The sequence below is a fragment of the Pyxicephalus adspersus genome, chromosome 4 (genome assembly GCF_032062135.1).
Source record: "Pyxicephalus adspersus chromosome 4, UCB_Pads_2.0, whole genome shotgun sequence".
Taxonomy (NCBI): Eukaryota; Metazoa; Chordata; class Amphibia; order Anura; family Pyxicephalidae; genus Pyxicephalus; species Pyxicephalus adspersus.
Window position 1 is genome coordinate 9,580,392 of NC_092861.1, and position 18,537 is coordinate 9,598,928.

At 41.3% G+C, this 18,537-nt stretch overlaps 1 protein-coding gene across 1 annotated transcript; it reads left to right on the forward strand.

Annotated features, from left to right (window-relative positions):
* Positions 1 to 523: 523 nt before the first annotated feature.
* Positions 524 to 12,790, forward strand: TRAM2 (translocation associated membrane protein 2). The gene is made up of 10 exons (XM_072407360.1): positions 524 to 661; positions 1,313 to 1,422; positions 2,568 to 2,684; positions 2,849 to 2,907; positions 5,887 to 5,971; positions 7,683 to 7,753; positions 8,846 to 8,950; positions 9,945 to 10,088; positions 11,226 to 11,398; positions 12,584 to 12,790. The coding sequence occupies exons 1-10, from the start codon at positions 559 to 561 to the stop codon at positions 12,655 to 12,657; spliced, it is 1,041 nt and encodes a 346-aa protein (XP_072263461.1). The 5' UTR covers positions 524 to 558; the 3' UTR covers positions 12,658 to 12,790.
* The last annotated feature ends 5,747 nt before the right edge of the window (positions 12,791 to 18,537 follow it).

Below are 18,537 nucleotides of genomic sequence, written 5' to 3' on the forward strand. Positions count from 1 at the left end.
CTTCCCCGAGGGGTGTTCTGTGAATTGTACACATTGCATGTCTACAGCTTGTGCCAGATTGATGGGAAGAATGTAATATGTCTGTTCATGATTTATTAATTGTAGACTATCCACTCACAGTACGATATGGATCAGGTTATATTGGGGACACTTTTTGCTGAGTACAGGCTTCTGGAAATCGTCCAGAAATCTTCTACAATTATGTTGGCCCCCATCAAATATTCTTCTTCTTTTGCATGTTGATTGTGCACTAATTAAAGCTGGATATACAATATAAAAGTAATGATGACATCACTGTGCTAACCATATCATGCACACAAAGCAATAGGAAAGACCCACAGGTGCTCCCACTACAGGCTGCCTGTTGTAACTACAGGAGGGGGGCGGATACAAGACCAGTCATTCTGTACAAGAGTTGAGAGGAGCAGGGCTGGTCTTTACAGGAAGCTTCTGTACACAAAGCTTCTTTTTTAATTACTTACAGATCTGTAAAAATAATCACATCATTCAAAATGACTTGATTTAGACAATTACTTTAAAGCTTTGTACATTTTTGTAATGATTTTTCTAAAATCACTTTCCCTTTGTTCCTCACAGGTCACCGCCAAGACTGCCTTTATATTCATCTTACCTCAATATAACAGCAGCCTCCAATCTCTGGGTAAGTGAAGGCTCTTCATTATCATTGTATTACCATGAAACATGTACTGTATCCTACCCACCACTAGAGGGCAGTCACTGCATTGCACCCACAGATAAACCAACTCCCTACCTCACTGATCTCAAAACCCCCTAATATTTCAGTTTTATGAAAAGAAAGCCTTCCCAAAACACAATTTATTTCATTATAATGTAATATTAAGTTTTATCGCTGATAAACAGGCCTATAGCTATGTAATAATTTATCTGGCCCATAGGGGGTTATATAGGGGATCAGATGGTGTGGGACCTGAACTAATTATAATAATAATAATCCCTGTTGATCCTGCCATAGTGGTTCTTTTCATATTGGTCAATGCGGCCGCTTATTTAGTTCAGAGCCATTCAACTCCCCAAGCAACGCTCTTATCGTAGCATAGTACAACCATGGCTTGTTCTGCCACCTAGAGGCCAATTCTCAGGATGGCACTTATGTCACTATAGTAAGTGTTATAACTTCTCCATGCTTCCGAACCAAGAGACGGGCAAAAAATGTATAACTCCACCCCCCCTTGTAGTTATCTCCCCACAGTTCCTACTTTATATTACAATTATCTGTCACTATGGAGGAATAATATAATAATTCACGATTATTGTTCTCCTTTCCTTGCAGAGGGTGAGATTGTCTACTATCACTACGGGGCGAAGGATTTGGTCACCATTTTGTTTTACATGATCATAGCAATCATATTACACGCCATTGTACAGGAGTACATCCTAGATGTAAGTAACGGGTTGTATCCATGTGTGTGTTCATCTGAGATTTCTGATCCCGGGCCATGGAGAGACATTGTACAAATCCTAAAGCTCTGCACGGGGAGCGTTTTGCCATAATCGGCACGTATCCTCAGCCTAACACGACGCACGCATTTTTCTTGGTGCCTGGTAAGGATGGTGGGTCCAGGATCCGGTGACCTCGACATCCCGCCACTAACTCTTCCAGCTCCACCGCAGTCCTCTTCTGCCACATTTATATTCCTGACACCCAGGTCTATCCCGGGCACTGCCAGGAATAAAGCCGGGCTCTACACTGCGTGACACGTTCTCGTACAGCCACCAGGAGCCGGGGATAAGCAGAGACTTTGCATGTTTCTTCTGCCAAAAACTTCCTCACTCCCTGGTGACTTTTTGTTTTTTACACCATTCCATGCACATTGGCAAACCTTGGTAACACGTGAATACATGTGTGCCAAAAAATAAGACCCATAAAAACTATAGGACCAATGCCTTGTCCTGGTTTATGTGAGCGGCCGCCGCGGTGGACCCACCCTACGCTCACTGTATATTGATACAGAACATTGAATCCCCGGCCTCTTTTAGGTGGGCGCACCGCCCGGCACTTTTTAGTGACTCCCCGGCTGTTTCTGGGTGGTTACTGAAAAGTTGGGTCACAATACAAAGGCTGCCACCCGGCTTAAAAACAAATCCGGGGGGAGTACTGTTGGTGATACACTGGTCAACTCAAAAATGTATTTTAAGCCGGGTGGCGGCCTCTGTATTGTGACCCAACTTTTCAGTAACCACCCAGAAACGGCCGGGGAGTCACTAAAAAGTGCCGGGCGGTGCGCCCAACTAAAAGCGGCAGGGGAGAACACTGATGAAAGCAAAAAGCTGCTGCTGCTAAATTCCTGTTGACAAGATATATTTTGTGGTTAGGGCCAATGGGGCCAATACAACATCTGGACTGAAGTAACACACAGCCATTGTGCAGCACTATTATGTAGGAAGCTGCACCATGTAATGTGTAAAGATGGCTGCCCCCATCATTGATTGGAGTACATGTACTTCTGTGTCTATGGAACTTGCAGATTCTATTTAGAGCTGTTCCATATTTCTTCGAATCCTAACCATTCTTTTTCTTTTCTCAGAAAATAAACAGGCGGCTCCACCTTTCCAAGGTAAAACAAAGCCGCTTCAATGAGTCCGGGCAGCTAGCAGCGTTTCACCTCGCCTCCATGTTTTGGAGTCTGTACGTAGCGGCTACGGTGAGTATCCTGTGATATTATTCCGCAGGATGAAGATGAATCGTCAGTCATTCCTGGCATGTTACCATTTATTGTGACTTGAGAATTTAGTCTTTGATGATTGTAATGTTTTGCTGCCTCCATTTCTGTATCAATAACAAATTTCAACTTCTTTTTATTTGCAGGAAGGATATTTATCCAATCCAAAGACACTATGGGAGAGCTACCCCCATGTCTATCTACCGTAAGTCATTGCACTAACATATCCACCTTTTTCTAGATTTGCCTCATTCCTGCACCAACTGATAGAAAAAAAATCAATCTGGCCACAAATTTGTGATTTTTGTTATTTGTGCAATTTTGGCAGAACATTTTAAATATTTTTTTTCAAAAATGATTTGCGAGCCTGTAAAACATGATAAAAGCAGCCCAGGAGCACCACCTTGTGGGTAGTGGTGAGAATGCAAAACACTATAACCCTAAAGGTTTGTTGGATACCTTGACATCCCAACTGAGCTTATATGGATAAACTTTTATAATAAAACTAATTTGTGGTCAGGTGTTGATGTTGGATGAAGAACTCAGGCTCACATTCCTTTAAGGAACACCCAAAGGTGTTCTGTAGGATTGAGGTCATGGATCTGTGAAAACCACCCGACTTCCCCTACACCTAACCGGTCATGCCGGAGCCGAGTCAGGGCCACCATCAGAAACTTCTGGGCCCCCTACTAGGTTAGCTTCCCGGGCCCCATTTCTTCATGATTTAAAGTTCCAGCAATGAAAAAGTCATCAGGGCCCATTACAGAAATACCCCTTGCCCCTCCGTTGACTGTGGCCCTGGACTCCGTTATACTAGGACAGAAAATACTCTTCACGGAACTGTTACACCCGGTTGTACACCATGGCATCAATGGCACCCTTCACTGGAAATGCCGGGACTCATTTAGGGTGGGGCATCTACTTGGCCATCTGGGGTAGAATTTTATTTTATTTGGATGCCCCAACATGGAATTATGCCAGCTTCGGGGGCCTTTGTATTGGCACCAGATCTCTGCTCATTTCCCTCCTAAATCTTCCCGCCCTTTTTCTGAGGTGATCTTCAAGCTGATTGGCCAGTTCCTGTTGTCAGGCGGGTTAGGATCCAGGGACCAATCAGGAAAGGCACAGGCATCAGAGTCTATAAAAGAGGAGACAGTGAAAGAGTTGGTCACAGCTGAGGAGAGACCTCCTCCCCCCCTCGGGTTATATGGCTGAAATGTTGGCGGACCTTGAACTGTGGTAACTGAGCTCCTGCTTGGCGAATGTGTTAGAAATGGTTTATAGGAAAGGTTACAATGGTTAAAATGTGGTAAGCAATGTTGAAGTTTTCATGCCGATAACAAAGACCGTGGCCATTTCGACCCACATAGTCAGTCTGTTTCTTTATATATATATATATATATATATATATACCGTGTTTCCCCGAAAATAAGACACTGTCTTATATTTTTTTGGGCTTCCAAAAACACACTAGGTCTTATTTTCAGGGTAGGTCTTATATACTTTTTTTAATGAAAAAAAACACCATATTCCCAAATTCCCCTTACAAATTCCCCTTCTGATCACTCTGTGCTTTTTTTCCACTGTTCGGCAGTTAGGACAGGGAACAGCAGGTGGCGCTGTGCCGGCTTCTTTCGCTTTGCTTTACAGACAGGAGAAAACACGATGCTGGCAGAGGAGAGAAGAGAGACATGCTGCAGCCAGAGACACACGCAGGATCGCGTATCAGGTGAGTATATTATTTTAATTTTTTTTTTTAACACATTTTTAAGGGCTCACTAGAACTAGCCTAGTTACATGCACTTCAGCTTCTGACAGGCGAAGTGCATGTAATATCACTCCGCCTGTGACAGGAGCCGGAACTACAAGGAAAGCATCGGCTTGTGCGGCTGTGTGTTAGCCCGCTGTGTGTACGCCCGCTGTCTCCCGCTCGGTGAGTACTGTTTTAATTTATGTTTGCTTTTATTTTTTTATTTTTTTTTTTATTTTTCTACTAGGTCTTATTTTCAGGGTAGGTCTTATATTAGGGCAGGTTGGGGGAAAAGTGCTAGGTCTTATTTTCGGGGTAGGTCTTACTTTCGGGGAAACACGGTATATATAAATATAATCTATAAAATTGGGTGTGTGTATGTATGTTCCACCATCACTCGAAAACGCTTAGAGACATTTCAACCAAACTTGTCATCTTTGTACAGCGCTGTTCTATATGTCAGAACTATATTTGGATGTATGTGTGTATGTTATCACTCGGAAACGCATGGAGACAATTCAACCAAACTTGCTATGTTCCACCATCACTAGGAAACACATTGAGACATTTAAACCAAACTTGCTAGACATAGGACACCTCTGATCTTTGTACAGTGCTGTGGTATATGTCAGAGGCATATAAATGTATAATAATAGTGTGTGACTGTGGGGGGACATTAGAGTGTCAGCTCCTCTGTACAGAGACTGATTGGTCTAGTTTGCTGTTTCATTGTACAGCACTATGGTATATGTCAGAGCTATATAAATCTATATATATAAAAATGTTCCACCATCACTCAAAAACGCATGGAGACATTTCAACTAAACTTGCTAAACTTATGACTGAGACTCATGTGAGTGCACCGCTGATCTTTGTACGGTGCTGTGGTATATGTCAGAGGTATATTTGCATGTATGTATGTGTGTATGTATTGCTCAGTGGCAGTGTGCCTTTGGCTTATATTTTTACATACTTTTTTTTTGGACTCTTTACTTTTTTTACTTTTTTTTTGGCCTCTTTTACAAATTTCTGGCCTGTAATAATGCCTTCGAGAAAATGTAAGGAAATTGGCCGAGTGCAATCAAAGCAAAAAAATGAAACAACACCGTAGACAAGAAAATCACTATAGCTTTATTTGATTCCTTTTCCTGTATAATATAGGATTGCAATAAATATCCAGGCAAGGCTGGGTTATCAGCTAGTTAACGAATATTTTAGTTTGCAGGTAAGTGGGTCCCGGCTACAATCCCATTAATGTCATCCAATCATAATGTTGAGGCGCGTAGCCACCCCACGCCGCCACCTTTGCTTGTATACTTGTATTACTTCCTTGTCTGGCTGATTGTCCTATCATTGTACAGTAGGGGGACATTTATTAGGCAGTGATGTGACATTTGTCCCACTGGCGCTGTAATTTTATTTTATTTTTTATAGTTTCCAAGTGAAATTCTTCTACCTGTGTCAGCTGGCGTACTGGCTCCACGCTCTTCCAGAGTTATACTTTCAGAAAGTGAAGAAGGTAAGTTCACACCTGTGGTGATTGTGTTGTCCCAGCTGCTCTATTACGTTATATACAATTGTGTGCGAATATTCTGGTAGCTGTGGATTGATGTTAATCCCTTCCCGCCAACATTTAGTATATCATTGGTCCTCTGTACAATGCACAGTACTGAAGACACGGATATGTACATCAACAACCAATCAAAACTTTGTGCGTCTGATAGCTGTTAAATCCAATGAACACTGACTACTTTGGTCTCCACAAGTGCTCTGTAACCGAGGCGTTTGCAGTCACATGATCACTTTGTCAGGTGAAAGCTTCATTCACCAAAAATATTTAAACTTACAAAGCCCACTGCACTCAGTAAATGGCAGATTTGCTCTTTTTAATACTCTAATTGCTAGATACAACTATAGTATTAAAATATATATCAGGGCTTTTATCCATATGTCAGAACTTTTCCAACAAAGTATATGAAACATTAACAAAAAATGTCTTTTATTTTGTTTTTTATCTGTTAAAAATGTTTTATATTATTGGTTTATCTGTTCGATAAGTTCAAAAATATCAGAAAGAGGGTTAGGACTGCATGGAGGAGAGGAAAGCATTCTGTCATATTTCCTGCACTAAGGTGACAACACTGCTTCTCCACAGATAAGTTTATGTGAGTGTTGTCATCCTAGGACATAAAGTGTTACAAGTTGTGGTTTAGTTGACCAACCCTAAATTTGTCTGCTCACTCTAATGGCCCCCTGTATTGTAATGCCCCCTGGTGACCGGGGTTATTATACCCTGATGTTGGTCCATGTGTTTATGTAGCAGTACAGCCTGGCTTGCAGTCATTGTGAACCTGACTCGAGGTCACGGTGACTCCTCGCTATCCGATGTCTGGAGCTGTAATGACAGCGTTGGCCTCTTGCGGGAGGAAGTTGGCCATAATTACAGCATGTCAGACTGCAAGAGGATGTGTTCTTCACAATATCTCTGCTTCCAGGCTCTACGTGACCCGGCATCCAGAGTTCGGCTATATTTGTGTCTGCCTAATTATATTCAGTCTGGTATAGGAGACGTCCTTTGCTTAGCACGAGACACAGAATTGGAGAGGAATAACCAGAGGCTTTAGACGTTCAGTTGTGGACATTTTGGTTCTCTCCGGCCCACCACCCAAGGCCTGCCTAGTCCTTACCATACCATGCATTGCACTGATGATGGCCAACAAGCCTGAAACAATCATGTTCGGTATTTCTGCAGACAAGATTTTAATAAAATATATGCTCTTCTAAAGCAGAACTAAACCAGCAATGCTCGCCTGTCCCTGTTCCCTTGCACCTTCCTCTCTTCCTGAAGAAGAGTCTTTGGCCATCTTGGTTGGTCGTACCTGGAAGACATAACATTTATTCCCAGCAGGGGAAGCCGGGATCGCCGGGTATTCTGGCAACCAAAGCTAATGCTGCACATACACAGCTCAGCTTTCTGATAGATCAGGCAGGAAAGAGGGATTATTGCAGACGGGACATCGCCTCTCCCTTTCTACAATAATAATCGGCCTGATTGTGGATTCCTAGAAGTAGAACTTTAGTTTTGCTTTATGAATGGGGAATTGGGATAAATGGACTCGGTGTAGGTAGAGTCTGGAAGTAGCTGTAATATAATTTATTCTGCATTGCATTTGCCATGGACTGTAATGATGGAATAATGAGAAGAATATGTTCTGTTTTCTTCATTCCAGGAAGAAATCCCTCGCCAGCTGCAGTACATTGTTTTATATCTGCTTCATATAGGAGGCGCTTATTTACTCAAGTAAGTGATGTGTGAGGGCAGAATTATGTCTCCAAAACCTCTCACCCTGGTCACAGTCTGTGTTCTAGAAGAAGTAGTTATATATATATATATATATATATATATATCTTTATATATATATATATATATATCCCATCATATATAATATATATCACTCTGGCCTTTGCGGCCCTAGGTCCCAGGTTCGAATCTCGGCCAGTACACTATCTGCATGGAGTCTGTGTGGGTTTCCTCCTGGTACTTCAGTTTCCTCCCACATTCCAAAAACATGCAGTTAATTGGCTTCCCCCCAAATTGACCTTAGGGTGTATTAATGATATATGACTATGGTAGGGAAATTAGATTGTGAGGGACAGCCAGTGACATGACTGGAATTTGTACAGTGCTGTGTAAAATGTTGGTGCTATCTGAACACTGTGTAATATTATTAATATAGATATACACACACTCAGTAACACATCTACCAGCCTACAACTACCCTAGGGTTCTGTGTACCAGTTTTGTGTACACTGCTTGGCAAAGTTCTAGAATTCTTAATCTGGATACATATTATCTGCACTTTGATGAAAAGAAAGGATCTAAATGATTGAATATTAGTCATATAGGTTGCTTAGATTCCTGGTGCCCATCATGTAGCCCATCCGCTCCCTGCATGCAGCCTGCTATGTTCTAAGCTGGGTCTGCCCCCTGTTGGACATTCACAGACATATTTTAGGTTGGCTGACACTGTGTTAAATCACAGAACAAAGCAAGTAAAATCCGGAGCATGCATAATACTGATGGGTTACATTCCCTTGCCATTGACCATCAATGCCAGGAGTGACAACCTGATACTAATGCTAGGGCTTATTGCTGCCACTCATTTCTGGAGGATATTATTGTGGTCACTGACACAAATGGTGGCAGTTTTGCTCCTACTGACAGTGTTGTGGAATGCATATTATTAATACAGTCTCCAGTAATGAGCTCATTTTATTAGATAACCAATGGGTTAAAAAATAAGTCTTGGCCTGGACTAGATGTGATCGCATTGATTCTTCTTACTGCCGTTGTAAAAATTCTAACCATGGATATTTCATCTTATTTTCACAGTTTGACCCGTTTGGGGGTGATATTGCTGCTATTGCAGTCTGTATCAGAATTTCTCTTCCATATTGCAAGACTCTTTTACTTCACAGATGAAAACAATCACAAACTGTAAGTGATGGTAACATTCTTTGGGGAGGGGAGACCATGGGGCTAACATAGGGACGTCAACATGACACCAGGGGAGTGTTTCACTCACAGGTGCTTGGATTCTATGCTTACACAGTCTGTCCAACATTAGAGCCAACATGCAAATTATATGATATGTAATCCTAACAAGTGATACTGGATTTATAATTTGAGATCCCCATTGTACTGGTCGGGCTATGCTGCTGTGAGACTTTTTGACCTGCATGCAATTTATTGGAGGAGACATTCACCTGGTGATGTTTATGTATTCCTATTCCTAATTGGTCTCAATATATTTCCTAAAGAAGCGGGGGATACCCGTGAAACGTGTCAAATTAGGATTCCATCCAACTATGCAAGACCATATTACACATAGATTTTTTTATAAATTATATGTGTGTTTTTTTTTTTACTTGTTTTTTAAATGTTGAAAATAAATGTTATTTTTTTTTATTATTTATGTGCCTAAAAGGTCCCTACATTCAATTGTGTTACTAAAATTTTGTTTTTACCATTTTGACCACTAGAGAGGATGCCAAAAAATATGATTTAACATAGGGACGGTTTAATTATCATGGTTGTATGAGCTTGGTACCATCTGCAAAGATCTAAAATTTGTATTGGTTCTGGCCATTTAATTGCAACTCCAGATAATACTTTTTTTATTGGGTAATAGGTGTTTAGAACCGCTGCAATGGGTCTCTCTGGAGAGATTCTGGACTCCTCCTGTCCTAATGATCACACAGGAAATAAGGGTCAATTTCCCTAACACAAAAAAATCTCTACTGTATGTTTAGAACAGTACTGTTATGCAATTAAAATGCAAGAATATAAAAAACAAAACCCGGGACCCCCCATTAGGTTTTTGTTATCTTGTTTAGTATGCGCAGTGTGTACACTGCTCTAGACCAATTTCACTCTTCTGCTTGTGTTTTCTTGGTTATAATAATTCCTCTTGGTGTTTTTTATGTTTTAGATTTAATGCCTGGGCTGTGGTATTCGTGGTCTCAAGGCTGTTTACACTCACCCTTTCCGTTCTGACCATTGGATTTGGCCTAGCCAGGGCGGAGATCCACACCTTTAACCCAGACAAGGGAAATTTTAATACGTTACTTTTCAGGTAAGTTGAGTCTTGTCGGTGACTTATTGGTGGTGAATATTTTAGAACACCACGTACAGGTAGTTCCCAGGTTAAGGACATCCGACATACTGACGCCTCCTCGATATGAATCGGGCTTCCCTGCTTGCTGTGTGCAGGATGGAGGCTTGGAGGGGGAAGGAAGCAGTTTGCAAGACTTGCAAAAGAAATCTTTTGCTAAGCACAGCTAAGGTTTGTGTGTAATCTTAAGGACTGAGCTTTTTCTGCAGCCTCCTGTAACTCTTTAATGACCAAGACAAAATGCAGTTGTTTCTTTTTGCAAATCACAGCACAGGTTGCTCCAGAAGGTAATGAATGTCTGGGCTCCATAAAGATTTTTTGGCTTTGCTTGTGATTAACTCACAGTGAGGATTTTATACGGTAACTGACACCACGCTGCCTAATATTATATGTTGAGACAAACATCTGTCCTAATTGTATTTATTAAAATATTGTACCTGTTCCAACTTACATTCAAATTCAACTTAAGAACAAACCTACTGTCCCTATCTTGTATGTAACTCGGGGACTACCTGTATCTACATTGGTTATGTTGGCTTTTGTTATCTATGCATACAGCAAACTTGTGTCCGGAGCCGCTTTTTGTTATAGACCAATGGAGAGTTTCTCAACCAGGGTTCCTCCAGGGATTGCTGGGGGTTCCTTGAGCAATGAGTAGTTTGTTCGTCTTAGGTCAATTTAGGTGACATCAATGATCTTTTTGGAAATCTGTAAGGGTGACATACTTCCCAATGGCCTGCAATGGCATTCTTCCCACTGATCACCACACTAATATACTGTGAGCTGTGGATATAATAATTATAGCTGGAGTTCCCTGAAGACCCGAAAGTTATTTCAAGGGTTCCTCCATGTCTGAAACAGCCATTCATTAGCCCTGCCTTTCCCAATATCACAGCTCCCAGTCATCATTTATTTTCCTTTTCTGTCCTATGTATTCTTCCACAGACTGCACACTTTGTCTCTTTAGTATTATTTTGTCGCTATATAAATCATGTTTAATAATAATAATAATAATAATATTAATATTAATAAAAATAATATTATTATTAATAATAGTATTGTAAGACTGCTGCCTGTAATGTCTCCTTATCTCTGCAGGATGATTGTGCTTCTCATGATGTGCATTTCACAGACGTGGATGATGTGGCGGTTCATTCATTTCCAGCTGCGCCGTTGGCGAGAGTCTTGTAAAGAACAGGCTGCCAAGAAGAGGACCGCCATTGCTGCTCCTGTACCCAAACAACAGCTGAAGGTGCTCAAAAGGGAGTCAGGTAAGAGAGATGGAGGTACAATCACAACACACTTTTATTTGTATACTCAACAGACCAAAAGAGAGCAAATAGTAGAGGTTTTTTGTTAGAGGTTACATAAAGTGGAAAAAATATATTATGGCAATACACATGACGCCAAAATGACACCTGCCCATCACATCTATTTGAGATTGCTGGACATGGCATGTGGGCAATAAGATGGAGCTGCACTCCCTGCTAGAACAGCCTCAACTTTTCAAGGAGGCTTTCCTAAAGAAAATTGGAGTATGTCTGTGGAAATTTGTGCCCATTTAGGTAAAACGGGATTAATGGTATACAAAATGACTATTGCCAGAGGTGCCCAGTAAGGTTGAGGTAGGGGCTCTGTATAGGCCATTCTAGTTTCTCTACCCTAAACTGCCTTTATGGAATGGGCTTTGTGCACCGGGGCTGGATAAAGGTCTGCTACAAGGTTGGAAGAACACAATTGTCTCAAATGTCTTTTCATGCTGTATAAATACCTAAACTTAATCATTGGAGGTGACTATAGGTACTTATTGGGCCTACTTTGCCATCTTGTTTGGATCCTTGGGTGCTTTTCCTTGTTTCCTGATTTAATATACAAGCCCCATGTCACCGTAACTAATTCTCTGGTAGCCAGTAACCTGCTGTTCTGGGAACACCTAATTCTGCAGACCTTGCAACTACAGAACAGGGATTCTACAACTCTACCCAACAAGGTCTCTTTGCAGTCTTCTCTCATACCAATGCCCCTTTCACCAGTGAAACATACTTCTCTTTTCTAGTAGTATCTTACAAAAAGCTAATAATCTAAGGTAAATATGAGAGACTGGAAATTGGGTCATTAAACCAACACTAGGCACTGTGAAAGTTTTTCTCAGCCTGGGTTCCTCCAGAGGTTGAGCAATTTGTGACTCTCAGGTCAGTTAGTGATACCAATTATCTTTTTGGTTATCTAAAAGGAAGCCATTATTCCCACTGACCAGCAATGTCCTTCTCAGTGCCCATCATACTGTGAGCTGTGGATATAGTAATTATAGCCGGGGTTCCCTAACTCCTGAAAGTTATTTTAAGGATTCCTTAAAAAGATCCCAGCATGGCTGCACTGGGATAATATTCCTAACTCGGAATAATATTTCTAATATAGCTTTCTATATTTCTCACATCACATTGTGTTCCTTGCAGGTTATCACGAAAATGGACTGGTTAAAGCAGAGAACGGTTCCACGCCTCGACAGAAAAAAATCAAAGCTCCGTAAATGCCAAACTCTCCAGCAGTGCCTGGGAATAACCGGAAAAGCACCAGGACTGAGTGTACTCCGGATTTCTGCCAACGCTATACAGCCCTTTGTGGGCTAACATTTCAAAAAAAAAAAAAAAAAAAAAGGAAAAAAAATGTGCCTTCAAGAATCCTCATTAGATACTTTTTTTTTTTTTGTTACATATTTAAAATGAAACACAAAAGTGCCGATCGAAGCTTCAGCCAGAAGCTGGTACAGTCAAACCTCGGATAGCGGACATTTGATTCCGTTCTTCAGTATTCCTGTTGTTGTGTCTTAGTTTGTTACTCGGTGAAATGCTTCCAAATTTTGACTACACTGTTACCATGGAATACCATTGACTTTACCCGGTCAAAGCTCTACCTCCTCCCCGGCTGCACCGCGTGAGCTGGGCGACTTCCCCACCAGGTTGGCCGAATGCAGCCAGTTTTATGAAGATTAAAACTGTGTTGGAGGTTTTTGGTGAAGAACAGAAATTTCCCAATCTGTGACCTACCAGCATTAAAACATTCTTCTAAGACATTTGCCAAGGCATCAAAAGAAACCTGAGAAGCTGATGGATGAGATTGATGACCCTTCTGATATCCAGGACTCTTAAGGGAATTTCCAGTAACCTCCCCAACAACCGACCAATCCATCCCCATTCTAGTTGTGGCAAAGTTCCTCCTCCATGACACCGTTCTTTACATTCATTTCAGTCCCTGCCTCACCACCTTCCACATATAAATCAATACCAATGTTCAAGAACAAGGAAGCAATAAATGTTTCAATAGGAAATGCAGCAGTTGCTGTATCCTGGACTATACATAGTAAAGGCTCCAATAACCTTTTGTATTGCTGCTTGGGACCACCATTAGGATTGAATGTTAAAGCTCTATGTCTGGTGATCCATCACTAACTTCTGATCTCATCTTCAATGCCAATAAATCTTTGTGAATAGTAAGAACAGAAGTCAAGTCGCTGTTATTGCTGCGGTGAGCAAAGGATTTGGCACTCAAGTGACAGATTTCAGAAGTACGATAAAACACAGCGCAGATCAGCTATAAAATCTCATGATGTTTAATCTGTAGCTACTTTTGGAAATTGTTTTATCTCCTGCCGCCGTGTTGTGGGTTTTTATATATTTTTTTTACAGGAGGTTTAAAAAAGAGAAATTTTAATAACAGACCCTTGTATGTGGAGCACCAGTGCCGCTTTTCTTGGAATACACAGAAATGTTTTTGCAGCCAGGTCAGGTCGGCCATGATTGGGGAATGGGAGCAGAACTGTGATCTCTCTTAGGTAATGGAGGCCTTTAAACCAGCAGCTGTTCAAACTTAGCCGAAACCGACCAAAACTAAATCATTATGGGAAAGCTTAGCCTTATATTTGGCTGAAAAGTCTCTAGAGGCACGGAGAATGAACAAATCAGTGCCCTTATGCCAAGGAAATGTGTGTTTGGCCACCTTTGCTTTGTTCATCTCCAGATAAAGTTCTGCTCATGTGCTTCCTATGTCTCTGCTTGTTCACGGAGGCTTTTAAGTTACAGGAGGATGGTTTGGGACCTGGAAACCCATCAGCTGTGGCCGGGATTCTTCATCTGCTGGTATTCTGGATGTGATGAAAAATGTAATACTAAAGGAGTTGGGACGTCCTTGGATCTCTCCAGTGTCTTCCTCGCCACAATGAACTTCTAACCTTAGCCCATGTTTTTTTTCTTCTTAAAAATTTTTATATGGTGCCTTGGTGTCCCTGTCAGGTACGTGTGTGCAAAATCTTTTTTTACCCTGAGTGTCCTCACCCCGCTTTGGATTCCAACAAGCCCATTTTATTATAAACTTTCTCCATGCATACGGCATTTATAGACCTCCGTAAACTATATGGTTATTGCAACTTACCTCTTACCCTGCTGGAGATTTTTAAAATAAGTGCCAATGGTAAAGGTGGAGACATTTTCACACGCTCAATAAATCCTAGGGCACCACTAATACCTAGTATTCGTTTTGGTACCACCATGAATCCCAATTTTTCTGTTGTTCATTGCACCAGTATCATTCCCAATTCCAATATTGTACAGGGCGCTGTATTACTTACAATCGCAATATTGTATGTGAGAACCAATAATTCGTTTATTATGCAATGCCATTTTGTGCCAGTCTCTCAGGACTGATTAAGCTTTTGATTTTCCCTCGGATCTGGCCACCCAGCAAAGTTATGTAGAGGTAAATTTAGTATGAATGGTTCATTTGCTTTAGTTTATTGAGACCATCAAGGAGTCACTGGGGGGTATTGGTGCCCGATAGCACATAGGGCACATGTAATATGGTATAAGTAAAGTACACATATCAGATGGCACCAGACTTGCTCGATCTGCCCTTACTGCTGCCAATCACCCCATTGTGCCCTGAAAATTCCATTTCAGCAATGGCTCACATTGGGCCGCTCACAATCCTTCCCCCACATAGGTATTGGCATTGCAAGCCCAGGGACAAGGTGCGTGTCATATTTCTGGAGTTTGTTTTTCATCTTCAGAAAGCTATACCAGTCAGTTCTAAGAAGGCTGGAGGGGGTCTTTATGGTGTCTATAATTACCATGTTGTTAGCATTTATTTAGCTCTTGCTTAGTTAGGTCTTCGCTGCTGTGCTTAGTTGCTGGAAAAATAATTTCTAATATTTCCTATGAATTGCCATAATGGCCATTCAGCCTTGGTCTACCTTCTGATGTCTGCTGCAGCCATGGGTACTGGGGTGGGCACTGTCACCCCCTAGCCGGTGTGTTCAGACCAAGGCCAGACACTGATGTGAGCATAAGGTGGTGTTCATGCAGGGATAAAGAACAGATATGTACTTTAATGTACAGTGCTGCGTAATATGTTGGCGCTATATAAATCCTGTTTAATATAAATAATAGTACTTTGCATTAATACAGCTTCATGAATGAAGTCTTGCAAAGACCAGTATGCCTAAAATCCAGTGTGCAGTGTCTTTTTGTGTTGCATTGTCATTGTTTGTGATGGGTTTTTGATACCACCAGCAGCATTTGTCTAATTACAAAAGCCTTGTTAAATGAGGTTTGTAAAGCGGATCAAGTCACTTTAGTATCCAAATGCCCCAATGTACCTCAGATGGTCGTAGTGTATTGTGGAAGTTTTTGCTCCAAAAACAAAATGATTAAGGAGCATTGCAGACACATTCTGCTTTGCCATACAAGTATATAGGAATGCAAACCCCACATAAAGAAGGTCAGCTTCCAGACAAATGCATCACTAAAAGGGCCCCAGAAGTATCTCCAACTGATGACAAGTGCAAAGACAATTAATGCAAACACGAGGCATTCAGTTACAAAATTGTATTATGCGATTGTTGCTGATTCTATTGAACTGAATATAAAACATTTGTATAGAAGCTGACAACACAGCACAGCTGGAGAGACATCCGCAGCATTTGTGACAGCGCAGTGTACATCTGTTGGCAAGCTGTGTTGGTGTCATTCGGAATAAATGGAAGCACGTAACACTAGAGCCAAGTTTCCTCCATGCATTAGTGTGAATATGTTTGAACCATGATTATAAATCAAACCCTTATAAAAGCTTTGGTCCTTCTCAAACTGATCTGATTTCCCTACATGATTTTATTTACTCCAGCAGTCAAATCCAGAGATCCAGCTTGCTCACCTTTTGCATTCTTGGCCTATTTGGGCTTTGCTTATTCAGAATGAGCACCTTGCTGCTCGAGTCCTATAGAGATCCACAGAGTCACGGGTGCCCATTCCTTTTTAAGCTGGGGTCCATTGCAGCTATATTAGCTATGTATCATATACAGGCAGATGATAGGAATGTGATCACAAGCAGTGCTCGGAGTCATCTCTTACTGAAATACAATAAACTCTACCAGCACTGAGTTAAATATTTGTCACTGCTCCTAGCAACTTTATCAGTTGACCTTTTTAACATGGGGGAATCCTTGAAAAAAAAATTCAAGTTTTCAATAAACCCCGGCTAGAATTATTATTTCCGCAGCTCACAGTATTAGTGTGGTGGTCAGTGGGAAGAATTCCTCGCACATTGGTGGCCATTGGGAAGAATGTCACCCTTACAGATAGCCAAAACGATCCTTGGTGTCACTTATACTGACCTGTAATAGGGGGGATGGTTGGATCCATGGCTCACATAAGCTGGTTACAGTATTCCCCTGGCAGAGACAAGTTTGGTGACATGTTTACCTTTATGTATCAGGACATATGGAGGAACTCTTATTCCAGCACCTATAAACGCCGTACCTGACTTGGCTCCCGTGCAGGATTTCTAGATTTTCTGATCCTGCTTTGGACAAATTTGCCGACTTTTTTTGTTACTAAGATTTCTGGAGCGACTAATTTTGGATGTCACAATGTGCCTTTGTCTATCTTTGCTTCCCTTCAATCTGTGCATGGACCGTCTTTCTACAATGGACCAAACCAGCTCAAGGGAATCTTGTAATGTCAGTGTTTGGCCTCCATCTTGTACTCTTTAGATATTTTTTTGTAAGTGCCTTAATCTCTCCTATCATGTTACTATGTTGTTGTCAGACATGGGGGGGGGGATTTTATACAAATGATTGTTGAAATAAAATTGCAGATCTGTTTTGTAAACTGACAGATATTTTCCCAAAAAAATGAAATAAAAAGATGTAGAAGCATCATGATGTGTGTGGAGATGATTTCCTGTTTGGTGTAATTATCGGGTGGAAGGGTTTATCTATCATTATCATAGGTTTGGCAGCATGGTGGCTCAGTGGTGAGCACTCTGGCCGTTGCAGCGCTGGGTCCAGGTTCCAATCTCGGCCAGGACACTATCTGCATGGAGTTTGTACGATCTCCCTGTGTTTGTGTGGCTTGGCTCCGGGTACTCCTGTTTTTTTTCCACATTCCAAAAACATGTAGTAAGGGTAATTGGCTTCCCCACAAAATTTACCTTAGACTGTAATAAAGACATATGACTATGTTAGGGACATTAAATTGTGAGCTCCTTAGTGACATGACTATGGACTTTGTACAGCGCTGCGTAATATGTTGGCGCTATATAAATACTGTGTAATAATAATAACTGGCTCTGGATGTGTGGACCAACCTGAATTTCCCACCACTGGTCCCAGAGGCTTCCTAAAAGATTGAGGTCAGTTTGGAGACCAACATGTTCTGCATCTTCCTTTGGGTGTCCTGCTCTATGCATAGAACATGGTCATCACATTTTTGGGTGTATGTTTTCACAAAAAGAACATTTTCCATCTGCATAGCTGTTCCTGATCAGTAATTGAAAGTACTAGAGATAGGGGATCATCATGGCAACCATTGGTATCAATATTTGTACCACACTTCATTATTATTGTTGCACAGTATTTATATAGCACTGACATATTATGCAGTGCTGTACAATGTCCATAGTGATGTTACTAGCTGTCCCCTCATAGGGGCTCACAATCTAATGTCCCTACATCAGTCATATGTTAATGTCTTTATGTATGTTAATACAGTCTTTCACATACATTCAAACACATGGAGAACCTACAAACTCCATGCAGATAGAGTCCTGACCGGGATTTAAACCTGGGACCCAGCGCTGTAAAGACCAGAGTGCTGCCTTAAAACATAGAGTGCTGAGACTGGGGCTGGTCATCTTATGGTAGATGATTATGCATTGAAAAAAAAGGTCCAACAACCAGGTGGCCATTACTATTGGAGAGAAAGTTCAAGATTTTCCAATTGCTTCAAGCTGCAGTTCCATATTCCTTTGCAGTGTGTCCCAGCATTGGGCCTGATTTATTAAAGTTCTCCAAGGCTGGAGAGAATACACTTTCATCAGTGAGGCTGGGTGATCCAGAAAACCTGGAACAGATGTGGTC